Source organism: Prionailurus viverrinus, chromosome X (assembly GCF_022837055.1).
Source record: "Prionailurus viverrinus isolate Anna chromosome X, UM_Priviv_1.0, whole genome shotgun sequence".
In the NCBI taxonomy this organism is placed as follows: domain Eukaryota; kingdom Metazoa; phylum Chordata; class Mammalia; order Carnivora; family Felidae; genus Prionailurus; species Prionailurus viverrinus.
In genome coordinates this window covers 48,155,812-48,175,390 of record NC_062579.1, presented here as the reverse complement: position 1 = coordinate 48,175,390, position 19,579 = coordinate 48,155,812, and the positions used below count along the sequence as shown (strand labels likewise).

The window sequence follows — 19,579 nt, the reverse complement described above, 5'->3', positions numbered from 1 at the left end:
ACAAACATTTCAAATTCAACAAAGTCAAAAATGAACACCTCATTATCCAATCTCCCCCATCCCACGTCACATTCTCCCCATGTTTCCTATCTTGGATATTGACATTACTATTAGGTTCTTAAAGCCAAAAATGTAGGTATCATTTCAGAACTTTGGGTATCTTTCCAAAATCCTTTACTTTCTCTCCTTCAATATTCAATTAGTCACTGAATCCTATTGATTTCACTTCATTCATCTTTTTTAGAGCCTATCCCCTTTCCTCCTTTCCTCTACCCCAACTATCACCACTCTTACTAGGTCATTACATATTGCGTTCCCTACAACCGAACTTTTTTTTTTCTCTGTGCTTCTTTTGTACTATACCTTTACCTGTATGCTTTTTCATATCCTTCAGATCAGTGGTTCTCACATTGCTCTGAGTTTTTCTGATCCATAAACACAAGAATTATCTGGAAACTTGTTTGAAAACCACTTTTTTTAGAGAGAAAAAGAGAGAGTTCAAGAGCACAGGAAGGGAAGAAAGAGAGGAAAGGAGGGAGAGAGAGACAGAGAGAGACAGAGAGACAGAGAGAGAGAACACCAAACAGGCTCCACACTGTCAGCACAGTGCCCAATGTTGGGCTCAATCTCACGAACTGTGAGGTCATGACCCGTGCCAAAATCAAGAGTTGGACTCTTAATTGACTGAGTCACCCAGGTACCCCTTGAAAAAACACGTTCTTAAACCCCATACCAAACCTACTGAATCAAAGATTCTTGAAATTGATCCCAGAAATTTACTAAATTTTGAAAACTACTGATTTAAATCTCATCTGATGTATCATCTGCTCTGGAAAACTACCCTTGACAGTCTAAACATTAATTAGGTACCTTTTCTTTTTTGTCCTTTTTTCATTACAAATTGTATTTAAATTCCAGTTAACATAAAGTGTAATATTCGTTTCAGATGTAGCATTTAGTAACATCATTTACATACAACTCCTGGTACTCATCACAATTGTCCCCTTTATACCTATCACACATTTAAATCATCCCCCCGCCCAACTCCCTTCTGGTAATCATCAGTTTTTTCTCTCTGGTTAAGAGTATGTTACTTGGTTTTCCTATTTTCTTTTTCTTCATATATCTATTTGTTTAGCTTCTTAATTCTCCATATGAGTGAAATCACATGGTATTTGTCTTTCTCTGACTGATTTATTTCGCATAGCATAATATCTTCTAGCTCCATCCACATTGTTGTAAATGACAAGATTTCATTATTTTTATAGCTGAGTAATATTCATTACATATTATATTCATTTGACACATACACACACACACACAGACGCACCCACCCACCATATGTTCTTTAACCATTCATTGGTCAATGAACATTTGTGCTCTTTCCATAATTTGCCTACTGTTGATAATGCTACTATAAACATCCAGGTGCACATATCCCTTCAAATTAGTATTTTTGTAACCTTTGGGTAAATACCTAGTAGTGAAATTGCTGGATCATAGGACAATTCTATTTTCCACTTTTTTTGGAGGAACCTCAATACTGTTTTCCAAAATGGCTGCACTAGTTTGTATTCCCACCAACAGTGTAACAGAGTTCCTCTTTCACCACATCTTCACCAACACCTGTTATTTCTTGTGTTGTTAATTTTAGCCATTCTGACTTGTTTGAGGTGATAGCTCATTGGAGTTTTGATTTGTATTTCTCTGATGATGAGTGAGGTTGAGCATTTTTTCATGTGTCTGTTATCAATCTGTATATTTTGATAAAATTTCTTTTCATGTCTTCTGCCCATTTTCAAAGTGGATTATCTGCTTTTTTTGTTGTTGAGTCTGATAAGTTCTTTATATATTTTGGACACAAACCATTTATCATATATGTCATTTGTAAATATCTTGTCCCATTCTGCATGTTGACTTTTAGTTTGTGATTGTTTTCTTCACTGTGAAGCTTTTTATTTTGATGAAGTCTCAATAGTTTATGTTTGCTTTTGATTGTTTTATTTCCAGAGACATATCTAGGAAGAAACTACTATGGACGATGTCAAGGAGGCTGCTACCTGTGTTCTTTAGCATTTTGTCTCACATTTAGGTCTTTAATCACTTTTGAATTTATTATAGTGTAAGAAAGTGGTACAGTTTCATTCTTTGCTTATGTTTACGACATTCTTTGCTGTCCAGTTTTCCCAACATAATTTCTTGAAAAGACTGCATTTTGTCCATTGGATATTCTTTCTTACTTTGCCAAATATTAATAGACCATATGGTTGTGGGTCCATTTCTTGATTTTCTGTTGTGTTCCATTGATATATGTGTCTGTTTTTTTGTGCCAATAACATACTATTTTGATAAATTCAGCTTTGTAGTGTAACTTAAAGTCCAGAATTGTGATGATTCCAGCTTTGCTTTTCTTTGATAAGTTTGGCTATTTTTGGGGTATTTTGTAGTTCCATATAAATTTTAGGATTGTTTGTTCTAGCTTTGTGGATAATGCTGGTAGTATTTTTATAGAGATTGCATTAAATGTGTAGATTGCTGTGGTTAGTATCTACATTTAACAATATTTGTTCCTCCAATTCATGAGCATGGAATGTTTTTCCATTTCTTTTTGTCATCTTCAATTTCTTCCATCAATGTTTTATATTTTTCAGACTACAGATCTCTCACTTCTTTTCTTAGGTTTATTCCTACACATCTTCTTTTTGGTGTATTTGGAAATGGGACTAATTCCTTGATTTCTTTGTGCTGCTTCATTATCAGTGTACAGAATGCAAGAGATTTCTGTACACTGATTTTATACCCTGTGATTTTAATGAATTTGTGTATCAGTTATAGTAACTTTTTGGTGAAGTCTTTCAGGTTTTCTATATTGAATATCTTGGCATCTACAATTACTGAAAGTTGTACTTCTTCCTTGCCAATTTGGATTCCTTTTATTTCTTTTTATTGTCTGATTGCTGAGTCTAAGACTTCCATTACTATCTTAAATAACAGTGGTGAGAGTGCACATCCCTATGCTTGTTCCTGACCATAGAGGAAAAGCTCTCAGTTTTTACTCCTTGAGGATATTAGCTGTGTTTTGTTTTGTACAAGGCCTTTAGTATGTTGAGGTATGTTCCCTCTAACCCTACTTTGTTGAGGGTTTTTATCATGAATGAATGTTGTACTTTTCAAATGCATTTTCTACATCTATTGAGAAGATCATATGTTTATCTTTTTTTATTAATGTGGTGTATCAAATTGATTGATTTTCAAATATTGAGCCACACTTGCATCCCAAGAATAAATCCAAGTTGGTCATGGTGAATGTTTCTTTAAAAAAAAATTTTTAATGTTCATTTCTTTTTGAGACAGTGCGAGTGGGGAAGGGGTAGAGAGAAAGGGGGACACAGAATCTGAAGCAGGCTCCAGGCTCATAGTTGTCTGCAGCATAATGCCCGATGCAGGGCACGAAACCACAAACTGTAGGATCATGACCTTAGCTGAAGTCAGACACTCAACTGACTGAGCCACCCAGGCACCCCTGAATGTTTCTTTTATTTATTTATTTATTTATTTATTTATTTATTTTTTTTATTTTATTATTATTTTTTTAATATATGAAATTTATTGTCAAATTGAATGTTTCTTTTAATGCACCTTTGGATTTGGTTTGTTAGAATTTTATTTATTTATTTTTCATTTGTTTTCATCAGGGTTATTTGTCTATGCTCTTTTTGTAGTGGAGTCTTATCTAGTTTTTGTATCAGGGTAATGCTTGTCTCATAGAATGAATTTGGAAGTTTCCTTGCATTTCTGTTTTTTGGAATAGTTTGCAAAGAATAGGTATTAACTCTTCTTTAAAATGTTTGATAGAATTCACCTGTGAAACTATGTGGCTCTGAAGAATTTTCATTCCTGGTTCAATTTATTCCCTGATTATTCTGCTGTTTGAGTTTTCATTTCTTTCTGTTTCAGTTCTGGTAGTTCATATGTTTCTAGGAGTTTATCCATTTCTTCTAGGTTGTCAAATTTTTTGGCATATAGTCTTTCATAATATTCTCTTATAATTCTATTTCTCTGGTGTTGGTTGTTTTTCTCCTCTCTCTTAGTTGTAATTTCATTTATCTGTGTATTTTCTCTTTTTTGTATGTGTGTCTAAAGCTTTATAAATTGTATCAATATTTTCAAAGAAGCAGCACCTTGATTCATTTGACTGTTTTATTTTTTTCTTCTTATTTTAGATGTTATGTGATTTATTTTTACTCTAATATTTATTTTAATTGTTCTACTAGTTTTAGACTTCATTTGTTGTTCTTTTTTGAGCTCCTTTAGGTGTAAGGTTAGATTGTTTATTTGAGATTTTTTTCTTCTACTGTTTTATACTTCCCTTTTGTGATAGCTTTTGCTTCATCACAAGGATTTTGGGCTGTCGTGTTTTCATTTTCACTTATTTCCGTGTATATTTTTTATTTCTTTTTTGATTTCCTGGTTGACCCATTTATTGCTTAGTAGCATGTTGTTTAACCTCTATATATTTGTGGTCTTTCCAAATTTTTTTTTGTGACTGACTTCAAGTTTCATAAAATTGTGATAAGAGAATTTGTATGATATGGTCTCAATATTTTTCTACTTGTTGATGCATGATTTCTGGCCCAATATGTGTTCTATTCTGGAGAACGTCCCATCTGTACTAAAGAAGAATGTGTATTCTGCTGTTTTACAATGAAATATTCTGAATATATCTGTTAAATACATATGGTCCAGCATGTCATTCAAAGCCATTCTTTTCTAGTTGATTTTCTGTTTAGATGATTTCTACATTAATGTAAGTGGGGTGTTAAAATCCACTAGTATTATTGTATTATTATAAATGAATTCCTTTATGTTTGGTTTAAATTGTTTTGTATGTTTTGGTGTCAGAAGTTGCAGGCATAAATATTTATAGTAGTTATATCTTGTTGGATAATCTCCTTTATTATGATACAGTGCCCTTCTCTTGTGACAGTCTTTGTTTTAATGTCTAGGTTCTGATATAAGTAATGCTCCTTCAGGTTTCTTTTGATATCCACTAACATAATGTTTCTATATACCCTCTTTATCAATCTGTGGTTCTTTAGGTCTAAAATTAGTCTCTTATAGGAAGATGGTCCTTTATTTTTCTATTTTGACACCCTATGTCTTTGGAGCATTTATTCCATTTATTCAGAGTATTTATTTATTAATTTAACCTGAGAGAGAGAGAGAACAAGTGGGAGAGGGGCAGAGAGAGGGAGAGAGAGAGAATCCCAAGGAGATACCTCATGGCTCTGCATCTGAGGACTACTCTTTGGGCTAACTGTAGAGGAGTTGCTCCTGCACCCCAGTTGGGGTTAGAGTAGGAGTGCTCACCCGGGTTATGCTGAGTAAGCCACCTTGTCTGCATTTCCCCATGCAATGGATTACTTCAATAAACAAATCAGATCACACCTGGGTGAAGGTCCAAACACTCCACCACTACAAGCAAGAAAAAGCTTTGTAGATGACTGACCAGTGGGATAGAGCAGCCAAAAGGCAATAAGAGTGCATGCAAAACACTCCAAAAACTCTCCCTGAAGTGCCAGGCCCTGTATAGTGTATGACCCTTTTTTAATATAGTAGTACTTGCAGGTGCAAGACATATAACAAGCTATTAAAACATGTAAAAGACATAAACCTACCATAAATGATGAAAAGGAAGAATTCTCCTCAAAAAAAAATCAAGAAGAAATAACAGCCAGAGAATTGCTCAAAACAGATGTAAACAATATATCTGAACAAAAATTGAGAATAATAGACATAAGACTAATAGCTTGGTTTGAAAAATATTATAAGACAACAGAGAATCTCTTGCTGCAAATATCAAAGACCTAAGAAATAGCCAAGGTGAATTAAGAAATGCTATAAGTGAGATGAAAAATAAACTAGATACAGTGACAGTGGAGATGGAATAAGCAGAGGAGAGAATATGTGAAATGGAAGATAAAATTATGGAAAATGATGAAGCTGAAAATAAGGAAAGGAAATTACTAGATTACGGGAGGAGAATTAGAGAGCTAAGTGAGTCCATGAAATTAATTAATATCCATATCATAGGAGTTCTGGAAGAAAAGTGAGAAAAAAGGTCAGAAGGCTTATTTGAACAAATTATAGCTGAGAAGTTCCCTAATCTGGGAAAGGAAACAGGCATCCAAGTCCAAGAGGCACAGAGAACTCCCTTCAAAATCAACACAAAAAGGTCAACACCACAACATATCATAATGACACTGGCAAAATACAAAGATAAAGAGAGAATTCTGAAAGCAGATAGGGACAAATAGACCTTAATTTATAAGGGTAGACACATAAGGGTAGTAGCAGACCTGTCCACTGAAACTTGACAAGCCAGAAGAGAGTGGAAGGAAACATTCAATGCGTTGAATAGGAAAAATATGCAGTGAAGAATCCTTTATCCAGTCGGACTGTCATTTAGAATAAAAGGAGAGATAAAGACTTTCCAATATGAACAAAACCTAAAGGAGTTCATGACCACTAAACCAACCCTGAAAGAGATCCTAAAGGAGACTCTGTTAGTGGAAAGACTACAAAGGACCAGAAACATCACCATAAGCACAAAACCTATAGATAATACAATGACACTGAATTTATATATTTCAATAATCATTCTAAATGAAAATGGACTAAATTCCCGAATCAAAAGACATAGGGCTTCAGAATAGATAAAATACAAAATTCATCTATATTCTGACTATAAGAGACTAGTTTTCAAACGGAGGACACCTGCAGATTGAAAGAGGGGATGGAGAATGATCTATCATGCTACTGGATATCAAAAGACAGCTGCAGTAACCATACTTATATCTGAAAAACTAGATTTAAAAACAAAGACTGTAACAAGAGATGTAGAAGGACATTATATCATAAGGGATCTATCCATCAAGAAGAGCTAACAATTGTAAATATTTATGCCCCCAATGTGAAACACCCAAATATAGAAATCAATTAATCACAAACATAAACATGTATATAAAATAAAACCATAATTTTAATTTAATAATTTTATATTTAATATCTTTAATACTCCACTTACATCTAGGTAGAAAATCAATAAGGAAACAATGACTCTGAATGACACATTGGACCAGATGGACTTAAAAGATATGTTGAGAACTTTTCATCCTCAAGCAGCAGAATACACATTCTTCTCAAGTGCACATGGAATAGTCACCAAAATAGATCATATACTGGGTCACAAAACAGCCATTTACAAGTATTAAAAATACTGAGATCATCCCACACATATTTTCAGATCACTATTAAACTTGAAATCAACCACAAGAAAAAATGTGGAAAGTCCTCAAATACACTGAGGTTAAAGAACATCCTATTAAAGAATGACTGGGTCAACCAGGAAATTAAAGAAGAAATTAAAAAATACATGGAAGCAAATGAAAATGAAAACACAATAGTCCAACCCTTTAGGATGCAGCAAACACAGTCCTAAGAGGAAAATACAGTGCAATCCAGGCCTATTTCAAGAAGAAAGAAATGTCCCAAATACACAACTTACCTTACACCTAAAGGAGTTAAAAAGGCAGCATCAAAGAAATCCCAAAGCTAGGAGAAGAAGAGAAATAAAGACTACAGCAGAAATAAATAACATAGATTAAAAAAAAAAAGAACAGATCAAGATCTGGTTTTTTGAAAGAATAAACAAAATTGATAAATGCATAGCTAGACTTCTCAAGAGGACCAAAATAGATAAAATCACAAATAAAACAGGAGAGATCACAACCAACAGCACAGAAATACAAAAAAAATATGGAATACTATGAAAAATCACTTGCCAACAACCTGGACAATCGGGGGGAAAATTGACAAATTCCTAGACACTCACACACTTTCAAAACTCAAATAGGAAGAAATATAAAGTTTGGGGAGACCCATATCCATAAAAGAAATTGAATTGGTTATCAAAAATCTCCTGAAAAATAAGAAAGCTGGGACTGATGGCTTCCCGGGGGAATTCCACCAGACATTTAAGGCAGAATTAATACCAATACTTCTCAAACTATTCCAAAAAAATGGAAGGAGATCTTCTGGGCTCATTCTATGAAGCCAGCATTTCCTTGATTTCCAAGCCAAACAAAGACCCCACTAAAAATAATTACAGGTCAATATCCCTGATGAACATGGATACAAAATTTCTCAACAAGATACTACAAAATTCAACAGTGCATTAAAAAAATTATTCACCATGATCAAGTGGGATTCATTCCTGGGCTGCAGGGCTGGTTCAATATCCACAAATCAATCAATGTGATACACCACATTCATAAAATAGAGGAGAAAAACCATATGATTCTTTCAACAGATGCAGGAAAAGCATTTGACAAAATACAGCATCCTTTCTTGATAAAAACTCTCATGAAAGTCATGATAGAAGGAACATGCATTAACATCATAAAAGCCATATATGAAAGGCCCACAGCTAATATCATCCTTAATGGGGAAATCTCTCAGTTTTTCAGGAACACAACAGGGATATCCACTCCCACCACTGTTGTTCAACATAGTGTTGGAAGTCTTAGCATCAGCAGATAACAAAAGGAAATTAAAAGCACCCAAATTGTCAAAGAAGAAGTCAAACTTTCACTCTTCACAGACGACATGATATTCTACATGGAAAACCTGAAAGACTCCACCAAAAAAACTGTTAGAGCTGATAACAGTAATTAAGCAATGTAGCAAGATATAAAATCAATATACAGAAATTGGTCGCACTTCTGAGAAGCCTCCTCACCATGAGCATGGAGCCTGGTGTGGGCCTTGATCCCATGAACCATGAGATAAGGACCTGAGCTGAAATCAAAAGTTGGATACTCAACCAATTGAGCCACCAAGGTGCCACATTCAGAGTTATTATTGATAGGTTTGTTTTTATTGCCATTTTTACTTGTTTTGTCATTGTTTCTGGGGATTTTCTCTGATCCTTATTTCTTTGTCACTTTTGATCTTTCCTTCCCATTCAAAGAGTCCCCTTTAATATTTCTTGAATGGCTCATTTAGTGGTCAAAAACTCCTTTAGTTTTTGTTTTTTTCTACTTGTTTTCTCATTGTTTCTGGGGATTTTCTCTCATCCTTATTTCTTTGTCACTTTTGATCTTTCCTTCCCATTCAAAGAGTTCTCTTTAATATTTCCTCCATGGCTGGTTTAGTGGTCAAGAACTCCTTTAGTTTTTGTTTGTCTGGGATACTTTTTATCTCTCCTTCTATTCTAAATGACAGCGTCACTATATAGACTATTCTCGGCTGCATATTTTTCCCATTCATCACTTTGAATATATCATGCCCTTTTATCTTGCCAAATTTCTTTTGAGTTATATGCAGCTAACCTTAGGGTCTTCTCTTGTAAGTTAGGGACTTCTTTTGTCTTGGTCCTTTTAGGATTTTTTTTTTTGTATAGCTAATATTTTATAAATTTAATTACAATGTATTTTGGTGTTTTCCTGCTTTTGTTGATTTTGATGGAGTTCTCTGTGCTTCCTGGATTTGGATGTTTGGTTTCCTCCTTCAGATTCAGAAAGTTTTCTTCTATCATTTGCTCAAATAAAATTTCTGCCCTCTTTTCTCACTCTTCTTCTTCTGGGACTCCTACGATACAAATGTTATTATGTCTGATGTTGTCACTGAGTTCACTAAGTCTATTCTTGTGTTACATAATTCTTTCTTTTGTTCAGCTTCATTATTAGCTTCTATATGTATTCATTTCTCTGCATTTTCCATTCTTGTGTTCATTACTCTTAGTCTGTTTTGAATCTGTTATTGTGCTTTCAATTTCTGACAGATTTGTAACTTTTATATCTCTGCTTTAACAGCCTCCCTGAAGCCTTCCATTTTTTTTATCAAGTCCAGAATTATCCTTATGATTGATGCTTTAAATTTTCCATTAGGCATATTATTTACATCTGTCTCAATTAGATTTCTGGCCGTGACCTTATCTTTTTGTTTCATTTGGGATGAATTACCCCATCTTGGCATTTTGTCTAAGTTGCTGTCTTCTTCTCTGTGTTAGATAAGCCTGCTATGTTTTCTATTACTTAGAATAATGGCTTTATGAAGAAGAGGCCATATACTGTCCAGATCCTGGAACTTTAGGGAGTGTCCTTGGTGTGTGCTGCGTGCACACTGCTGCTGTGTTTTGGCTGCTCTATCCTTCAGGCCAATCCTCCACAGAAGCTCTCCTTCCCTGAATTGGGCAGGGTTTGGACCTTGGCCAGAGTGTGCTGAGTTTTAACTAGGTGTGTACTGGTCTGCTTGTTAAATGAGAACTGATGCTACTTCCACTAGAACTGAAATGTTGTAGAACCCTCTGGTCCAGAGACATTGTGTGCATGTGTTTTCTGCTGGTCTTCTGAGGAAAGGTCCCAGATTGAGGCAAACTTGACTGAGAAAGGCAGTTCTGGCAGAGCGCAGGTTGTGGGACTTGGTGTAAGTAGGTTAGGCAGGCACTGTCAGCACTGTGCTGTTTACTGAAGGTGATTCTGAGCTTAAACTGAAGGTGGGGAGCCAAATGGTGCTGGCCATCTCCTTTGTCCATGAAGAGTGGTCTTCAGGCTTGATATTCTCAGGGAAGTACTCCCAGAATAGTGAATAATCTCCCCCCTGTGCATCTTAGGTATTTTTCAGATGGCCATTTTCATGCTATCCGTGTCTGAGTTGTTTTCCTTCCTTCTCTACAGTAGTAGCTCAGTGCCCTCCAGGCTCTATTCCAACCAAGCCTGCTGACCTTTAAAATGCCAAACTTTAGGAATGTGTTGTAGGCCAGGGCCCTTGCTGGTTTTAGGAGGGTCTTACCATGCTGGTACTGGTGTAGTTTAATCCAAGAAGGTCAGTTTCACCAGAGCACAGGGGCATGGAACTTGGAGCAAGCAGGCTAGGCAGCCAGTTTTGGGCTCTGCTCATATACTGAGGAGTGGAGGAAGTATATGGCACCTGCAAGCTCTTTTGTACCCAGAAAGGCATCTCTGTGAACACCACCTCTCACAGATGCACTCCAAGAAGAGTGAACAGTCCCCCCCCCATGCACGACTTATGTGTCCAATGACCTTTAAAACTCCAGTCTTCAAGCACCGCTGGTTACAAGAACTCACAAAAACCAGCCCCTCTAATTTTCCCAACCAGTGGCCTTGGGAAATGTTCTCCTTGTGTGTTATCCTATGTGCTCCACTCTTGTGTTCCTTTCCCTAAAACCAGGGCTTGCTCCCCTCTGAAGCAACTGCAATCTGTTGCTCCCCAAAACTGTGTCTTCACACTTCCTACCTTCTTCAATGTGGCCTCTTTTCTTTCTCTATTTGTGTAGTTTGTTATGTCCATCCTCAGATTGATCACTTGTGTGTTCAGAATAATATGATAATTATCTAGCTTTTTTTTTCAAGGGATGAGAGGAGCTTTTAGTCCTCCTTCTACCCTGCCATCTTAGCGCCCCTCCCTAGGTAGCCTTTTCTATACCTCTCCAGCACACTTTAAGAACTCTTATTAACACATAAAACATAGAATTATAATTACCAGTTTATTTGTCTGTCTATAATAATTGCCTGTTTTGTAAAGGTAGGAGCAAGTATTATTTCCTACTGCATCCATAACTTCTAAAATTGTTTCTGCACCAACAAGGCTGCCTGCAAGCCTTTACTCAATGAATAAATGGATGGAAGACAATGTGGTCAAGATTATGATCACCCTACATTTTAATATTAGAAACCTAGTATATAAATGGGATTATAACTTATCCTGTAATAGGATGACAAGAACCTTATCTATGACTGAGATTAATGATCAATTTTTGGTATGGGACATGTCGCTCTCTAATCATGTTTAGAAGCTCACATTATAGCCAAGATTAACTTCAGATCTAGAGAGGGTGAGAAACTCAATATGCATCCAGGGTTAAGGCCAGTATACTGCTCCATGTGTGATCAATATTAGGCATTTCTTTGGTGAAACTAAGTACCCTATTCTGAAATTGAAAATGAGTGTTTCATAGAGACAAACTCAGGCTGTGACTTTATCCTGGTTAATATTATATTTTAAGTTCTCAAAGAGAAATTAAAAGAAACAAGTCAGAGGGCTGAAGCAGAGGTGCTACACATCTTTTATCCCTTCAGCTAAGTGTTTCAACTCACCAGGATCAGCAGCCAGTGGCCAACCAGTGCTAGATTCTACCACTCCATGAGCATGCACAGAGTAGGGGCGGCTGGCATTATTCTTGAACACCACAGTTACAATATCACCAACCTCTCCTCTGAGAAGTGGACCTAAAATATGCAAAAGAAGGAAAAGTCTCATTAGTGGAGTGTTGGAACAAGGGTACTAAAGGAATTGAAGAAAGGACACACAGAAGAGTTCTCTAGAATTAAGGTTTTCAGTCATTAGACTGAAAATCATGACCAGTTCTATTTTTTTTAATCCAGAAGCTCTTTAACTGATACTGCTACTTACAGGATGAGGATACTTCAACAAGAAAATTGTGGCCCCAATTATCCTTATTTTACCACCCCAAATGTATGTATGTAGGTATGTATGCATTTAATTTATCTATCTATCTATCTATCTATCTATTATCTATAATATCCCAAGGATCTAGGTAATCAGGGCTCTGTGGAATCATTGTCAGTAAGGAGTTTAGCACAGAGTAAAAAAATGTTGGGATCTCTGTAAAGGCCAATGGGTTTCTTCTCTGTGAGGACAAGAATGAGGAAACTCATTGGCCCATAAAAAAGTGAATAAATTGTATGAATAATTAAACTGGGTTCAAGGGTAATACTGATTCCCTGTATAGTGCTTTTCCTATTCTTTCATGTTACTAAGTTCCCCTATCATTAGTATATTTAAAAAATCTATCACAATCAAACATCCCTAGAGAGATTCCTGAAAAAATATGGTTCATGTTACAACAAAATTAATAAATCCTACCTTTGATTGCTTATTTTTATGGTTGATTTAAAAAAATATATATGACTATTGTTCCATTATATAATAAGGAAAAACTAATTGAAAGAAAAAAAGGTCCTTATATGACATGGCATCCTTAGGATCAGTATAAACTTCTAACACAAGGAAGAACTCACCTAATATTCCCAAGTGTTCCTCTGGTCCAGTCCTTGGCCGAGGGATCTTGAATGTACCATCCGTGTATTCTCTGAATACAGCTTTCTTGTATCTGGAACCCAGGAGTCCATCCTGGTTGCTCAGGAAAATGTGACCATAACTAGTGGAATACAAAGAGTGGTATCATCACCTGGGCTTCGACTCCTTAATTTCACTTATGAGAAACCTAAGTCAGACCCAACATCATATCACAAATAGAATCCTTCTAATGTCAGATTTCCCACCACATTGGTCGTATAACTTCAGTAAAGATAGCAGATTTAAGTTTATATTAATGTTTCCTTGTTTACCATAATCCAGATAGGAATTTTTAGTACAATTAATATGGCCAGAACACTGGAATAAGAATCAGAAGCCCTGGGCTCAACTCCAGTCTTAGTGATTTCTCAGATGGAATCAGTTTGACAAAAGGACAAGGTACAAGGTGCAAGGAGAGTACTAACTTTTGCTGCTGCTGCTGCTGCTGCTGCTGAGTAAGGAATGGGAAGAGGTAAGGAGGAAATGGAATTTTACAGATTCCTCCTTAAGGGATGCTTTCTGGTTTACAAATACCTTATTATTCATTTTATCATTTGACATTTACAATAAGATAATGAGATAGGTAGAAGTGTAATCAGTGGTCCAGAGGTGACAGAACTTATCTTCATTTATACTGTCAGCCAGAAGGTATCAAGGGATCATGCACTTGGATTCAAGTTTGCTGCTTCCTCCTTATCTCTTTCTAGTCATTTTCTTTTAACTGTATCACGTGTCTTTAAATTTTTTTTCAACGTTTATTTATTTTTGGGACAGAGAGAGACAGAGCATGAACAGGGGAGGGGCAGAGAGAGAGGGAGACACAGAATCGGAAGCAGGCTCCAGGCTCTGAGCCATCAGCCCAGAGCCTGACGCGGGGCTCGAACTCACGGACCGCGAGATCGTGACCTGGCTGAAGTCGGACGCTTAACCGACTGTGCCACCCAGGCGCCCCTGTATCACGTGTCTTTAAAGGTGAGTAAATTAAGGCCCAGGGAAGAAAATACACTTTTTCTAGGTTTCAGAACAACTTAGCAAGGAAATGTCAACAATCAACAACCAACATAAAAGGCAAGAATTGCTAAATTGTTGTGAGAGCACCAAAATTGTAGTGGAAATTGATAAACTGTATTTCAGTTTCTGTTCTCCTCTGCTTCCTTGTAATGATAGAATCACCTAGATTGAACTGAGCACATGGCCACCTAACCATAGATTATATTTTCCAGGCTTTATTTATTTATTTTTACTATAGTTGACATACCATGTTACATTAGCTTCATGTGTACAACTTAGTGATTTGATAAATGTATATATTTGTGCTATGTTTACCACAAGTGTAGTTACTGTCTGTGCCAATACATCTTTATTACAAAATCATTGACCATATTTCACATGCTGTGATTTATTCCATAACTTACTTATTCCTTAACTGGAAGCTTGTACATCACCTTCCCCTTCATTCATTTTGTCCAACCATCTACCACCTCCAAGTCCCAGACTTTCTTGCAGCTAGGTATGGCCACATTAATAAGTTCATGATAATGGATTATGAGAGAAAGTGATGTCTACAACTTTTAGGTCATTGTCTTATAGACAGTGATGCTTGCCTTGGACTGCTTTCTCCTTTTGTGATAGCTTGGAATCTCTACAACAAAAATCGGCATCTTAGCTACAGAGATGAAAGAATGTATTACGAGTGATTAGTTTAACTACTGGTTCTGGTCTGTTCATATTTATACTAGTATGTGAGCAGGAAATAAAACTATAACTCACATAAGGCACTCTATGTTGAGCTTTTTCTGCTATACAGCTTAGCCTGTAGCTTAATGACATTTTGTCAAGTGATGGGTAAGCTTGGGGTGTTCAATCTTTTGAGTGATACCTCTACAAAATTTAACTTCTGGTATAGGTGCTACTAGCTACCAGAAGAAAAGAGGCAAAGATTAAGAACATGAAGGTGTGGATAAGATCTTTTACTTCAGGCCTACATCATTGCAACATAGAAGAAGTGCTGAGTTCCAGCTTATCTGCATTCCACCACCGGTTCCAGATTTCCTGGTATCCTATTACGTGACCTTAGATAAGTCCTCTTCTCAGAATTTTAGTATCCTCCTTATTGGTAAAATGATGCAGAGTCTCTGAAAGTGTGATATCTTATTTTCTGAAGCCTTACCTGTCCTTCTCAGACTGGTTGTGCCATTCCAATTCCCAGCTCCTGTCAGGGCAATAGTCCCACTCCACCTCTTCTGCCATGATGTAGTAGATTCTTGCAGCCTGGTATCGATGATGATAGTCAGGTTGGTGGCCAGGACACTGGGAGACATTATAGATTGCCTTCATCCCTGATTCTCTATGGCTGCCTGCCTGGCAGTAAATCTCAAATATCCCTAAAGAAAGAACAGAGAGCAAAACCTGAATCTGAATATCCCTGCATAGCGCCTGGGGGATTCCCTGCCTCACTCTAGGCATACTGCACAGAGTGTGTAGTTTCAAATAAGGTTCTTCTATGCATTGGATAAAATATTATTGTTATTTTTTAAAGTTTATTTATTTTTGATACAGAGAGGGGAGACAGAGAGAGAACAAGCAGGGGAGGGGCAGAGAGAGTGAGAGGGAGACAGAATCCAAAACAGATTGCTGGCTCAGAGCCTGACATGGGGCTTGAACCCAAGAACCTGAGCCATCTAGGCACCCCACAGATTATTATAAGTGTATTGAAAGCAATGAGCACGGACTTTAAGAAGCTCTGCTTGCAAAACTACCATTGTTTAGGTTTAAAACTAGACTCTGCCTCCAGGATGGACAACTTTTCTCTGTTAACCCAGGGCTTTCCCAGTTTTAGCACTGAAAGTCCCATACTCTGTGAAAAATCCTCAGTTCTGACCAAAGTGGGATAGTTGGTCACCCTATCTGACATTTATTAGCTATATAACTTGAAGTAAGTTAAGCCTCTGTATGTTTCAGAGGTACAATGGGAGTCATTTTACTTATTTCACTGGGCTGTTTTAGAATTAAACATAATAATGTTTACACATTGCTTAGCATAATGCATAGTAAATTTTAATAAGTAAAGTTATAAATACGTAAATAAAATTGTAATAATTATTATTCCAAACAATTCATTGACCAGTGTCTCTATTTTCTACCAAGTACCAAGGAAATAAAGGTGGCCTTAAATAGAACCCCCCAAAACAAAAACAAACAAACAAACAAAAAACTTGGTTATAGGGATGCTTATATCAGAGGGCTTTGGATTGGCCTTACCTAGGTTTTTATAATAAAAGGTTTGGATACCAGGCTTAAATATGAGAGTTGTGGAGCTGCCTGGAACTGATATCAAGCCCCAGTCTTTCTATGTCAAGAACATTAAGGCTTATAGAATGTTAATCAGGAGAAAATGACTTTCTTAAAACATTTTTTTTCATCATTCCTTCCCTTGCTGTCCATTACGTATCCCATCACTACAGATTATTTTCTCCTGGTTTTCAAAGGCCTCTATGAGGTGGCTCCAGACTATGATCCAGTGCCAAATGCACCTAGTGATCCAACTAAAGCTGTCCCTGACATCCCTTATCACATATCTCATTTCTATCTTGGAATTTTCACTCATGTTGTTCCTCCCTAGAATGTACTCACCCACCCCTCCCCAAAATACCTAAGAGAGCTCACTCATTTTCCAAGACCCAACTCATGTTTCATTTCTTCTAGAAATCTCTCCATGACTATTCTGGCCCACAATGACTTCTACATTCTTGGCCTCTCTATTTTTAACTCATTTTACATCTAAACCACATGGTTAAGGACTAAGTGCTCCTCTTTACGAAAGAGTTTTTCACTCATTTATATATTTCTTGAAAGATTCTACTCTTTTCTTTCCACAACTACTCCCCAACTCTTCTCTGTCCCCTACTGTCCCACATCTATTCCATCAGTAAATCTTATCAGCTATTCCTCAAAAATTACCCTTTCATTTTCACCCTCACTCCCCTAGTCAAAACCACCATCATCTATCACATGGAAAACTTCAGTAGTATTCCAAATTTCTTCTCTGCTTCTTCCCCTTCCTTCTTCAACCATTCCTCACATAGGATTCAAGGCTCTCTTTAACGAATATTATTCAGAACACATTGCTCCAATGCTTTAAATGCTTCCTTTATACTAAGAATGCAATCCAATCTCCTAAGTATAGTCTATAAGACCCTACATAATATGAATCTTGCCAGCCTGATATAATGTCAGTCACTTTCCTAGCTTACTACAATCCAATGGTACTGACCTTTCTGACCCTTGAAAATCCATGCTTCTTCCCAGTTTAGGACATTTTCACTTGCTTATCCCTCTGTTTGAAATATTCTGCTCAGAAAACTTTATATAGCTCTTTTCTCCTCATTATTTAGGCGTTAGCTTAAATATCACATTCTCAAAGATGTCTTCCTGATCATCCTGTCTAAAGTAATGATGCTCCTATCATTTTATCACATCACTGTATTTTATTTCCTTCATGACATATATCCCAATCTAAATTTATTTTATTGTTTTATGTAGGTTTTGATGTGTTTATTGTGGATCTTTCCTGAGAATAAGAATCATTGTCTTTTCACCTTTATTCTCCAGTGTTAACACATTGAAAATGTGTGATAAATACGTTTGAGTAAATAAATGTATATGCAAATGAATGCATATATAAACATATATGCTGCCCAAAGTCATAGATCAGAAGTTGGTGTGGGGAAGAAAGTCTGATGATCACTGAAGGGAATGAAACAAATAGAAGACATTCTAAGAAGTCATGCGACTTTGGACTGGTACATCATCTAAATTTTTTTCATATGAACATTGTTATCCAAGCCACTTTTTCAGCACTCCTCTGTCCTTGGAACCTGAGCCTCCTCCTAACTCTTTGACCCCTTATTTGCTGGTTCCTTACTTTGACTTCTCTTTTCCTTCTTGGCTCTTAAATGTTGATTTCTGCTTTAAGTTTTCTTTCCTATCACTTTACATGCTTATGGACATGAACTATGAGACCATTCAAATTTGCTCCCCAAACTTTACATTTCTACCCATAACTACCTATTGTGAAATCCTCGCCACCTGTATTTCATGAAGAACTTAAAGCTCAACATGCCTTAAAATGAGTACTTTCTCTGAAAACCTTATTACTCTGCCCTTGTTTCTGTATTTGCTCATTTGGTTAATGGTGCCACAAAACATATAATACATAAGCTAGAAAACTTGGGTGTCTTTTATTCTTGCTCAGCCCCTCAGAAAAGTTTGTATTTTCTCTGTCAAATGTCCCTTAACTGTAACCCTTCTTTCCTTGTTGCTTACACCCATTGGTAGCCTCTCATCACCTCTTGCATTAGCCTCCTACTTTACATCACTTAAGCCTTACTTCTCAGTATTCCTTCACAGGGCTGATAGTAACATTTTGCATGGGATTATTCTTTATTGTTTAAGACTGTCCTACATATTGCATAAAGTTTTAGCATCTCTGACTCCCATTTTCTAAATAATAATATGACCCCCTCCATATCCCCTGTCATTGTGACAACTAAAAGTACCTCCAAACATTTCCAAACAGTTTTTAGCATACTGCCTTGAGTTGAACGTCACTGAATAAAACCAATTTATGTAACCTTTCTCAGGCAGATGCTTCTACCAAGTCACTATCATAAGTTCCTGCTGCCTATAATAATGCTCCCTTCACCCCCCCCATCCCCTTTCTTTGCTGGGTGACAGTTTACTCATACTTAAATGCTCAGTTTGAAGGCCTGATTCTCTAGGAAAGCTTTACTCTACAAGTCAGACAGAATTTGTTATAGCTTGCTGTGTATTACCATAGTTCTTGGGACAATGGTGTCATCATTTCCATTTCACAATAACTATGAGCTGCCTAATTCATCTTTACATCCCTATATCTAGACCAGTAAGTGGAAGAAAACATATTAATCATGTTTTGTGAAAATTTAATTGTAAAATAAAAGGAAAATAAGATGTGAAGACTAAAAATGAAGGAAAAACAGAGAGGAAGACATAGAGAAATAAAAGATATATACAGAATGGAAGAAAAAGGATAAAGAAGAAAACAGGAAGAAGGGGAAAGAAAAGACATAAATAAAAGAGAAAGAAAGAAAAATGAATAAAAAGGGAAGGTAATGGGAAAGAAGGAAAGTCAAAAAAGGAGGGGAAAACAAAGGAAGAAAGAAAAGTTGAAAAAAGGTGAAAATAAAGGGAAGGGAAGTAAAAGAAAGAAAAAAGAAGAAAGAAGAGAGATAAAAAGAATGGAAGAAAAAAAAGAAAAAGAAGAGACAGAAATTAATATACATAAAAATAGTTGGGAGTAGAAGAAGAAAAGAATGAACAAATGAAGAGAGATAAGAAATGAGAGATAAAAAGACAT

The 19,579-nt window shown here is 36.3% G+C and overlaps 1 protein-coding gene across 6 annotated transcripts in view; it reads right to left on the bottom strand.

Annotated features, from left to right (window-relative positions):
- Positions 1-19,579, bottom strand: part of HEPH (hephaestin) — an 82,030-nt gene that overhangs the window by 24,893 nt on the left and 37,558 nt on the right. For all 6 annotated transcript variants that reach the window (XM_047843953.1, XM_047843952.1, XM_047843951.1 and 3 more), the window contains 3 exons: positions 15,353-15,566; positions 13,125-13,264; positions 12,180-12,311 (listed from right to left, as the gene is read on the bottom strand). In XM_047843953.1, the coding sequence (XP_047699909.1) occupies positions 12,180-12,311; positions 13,125-13,264; positions 15,353-15,566 (486 nt within the window). The remainder of the gene's footprint in view (positions 1-12,179; positions 12,312-13,124; positions 13,265-15,352; positions 15,567-19,579) is intronic.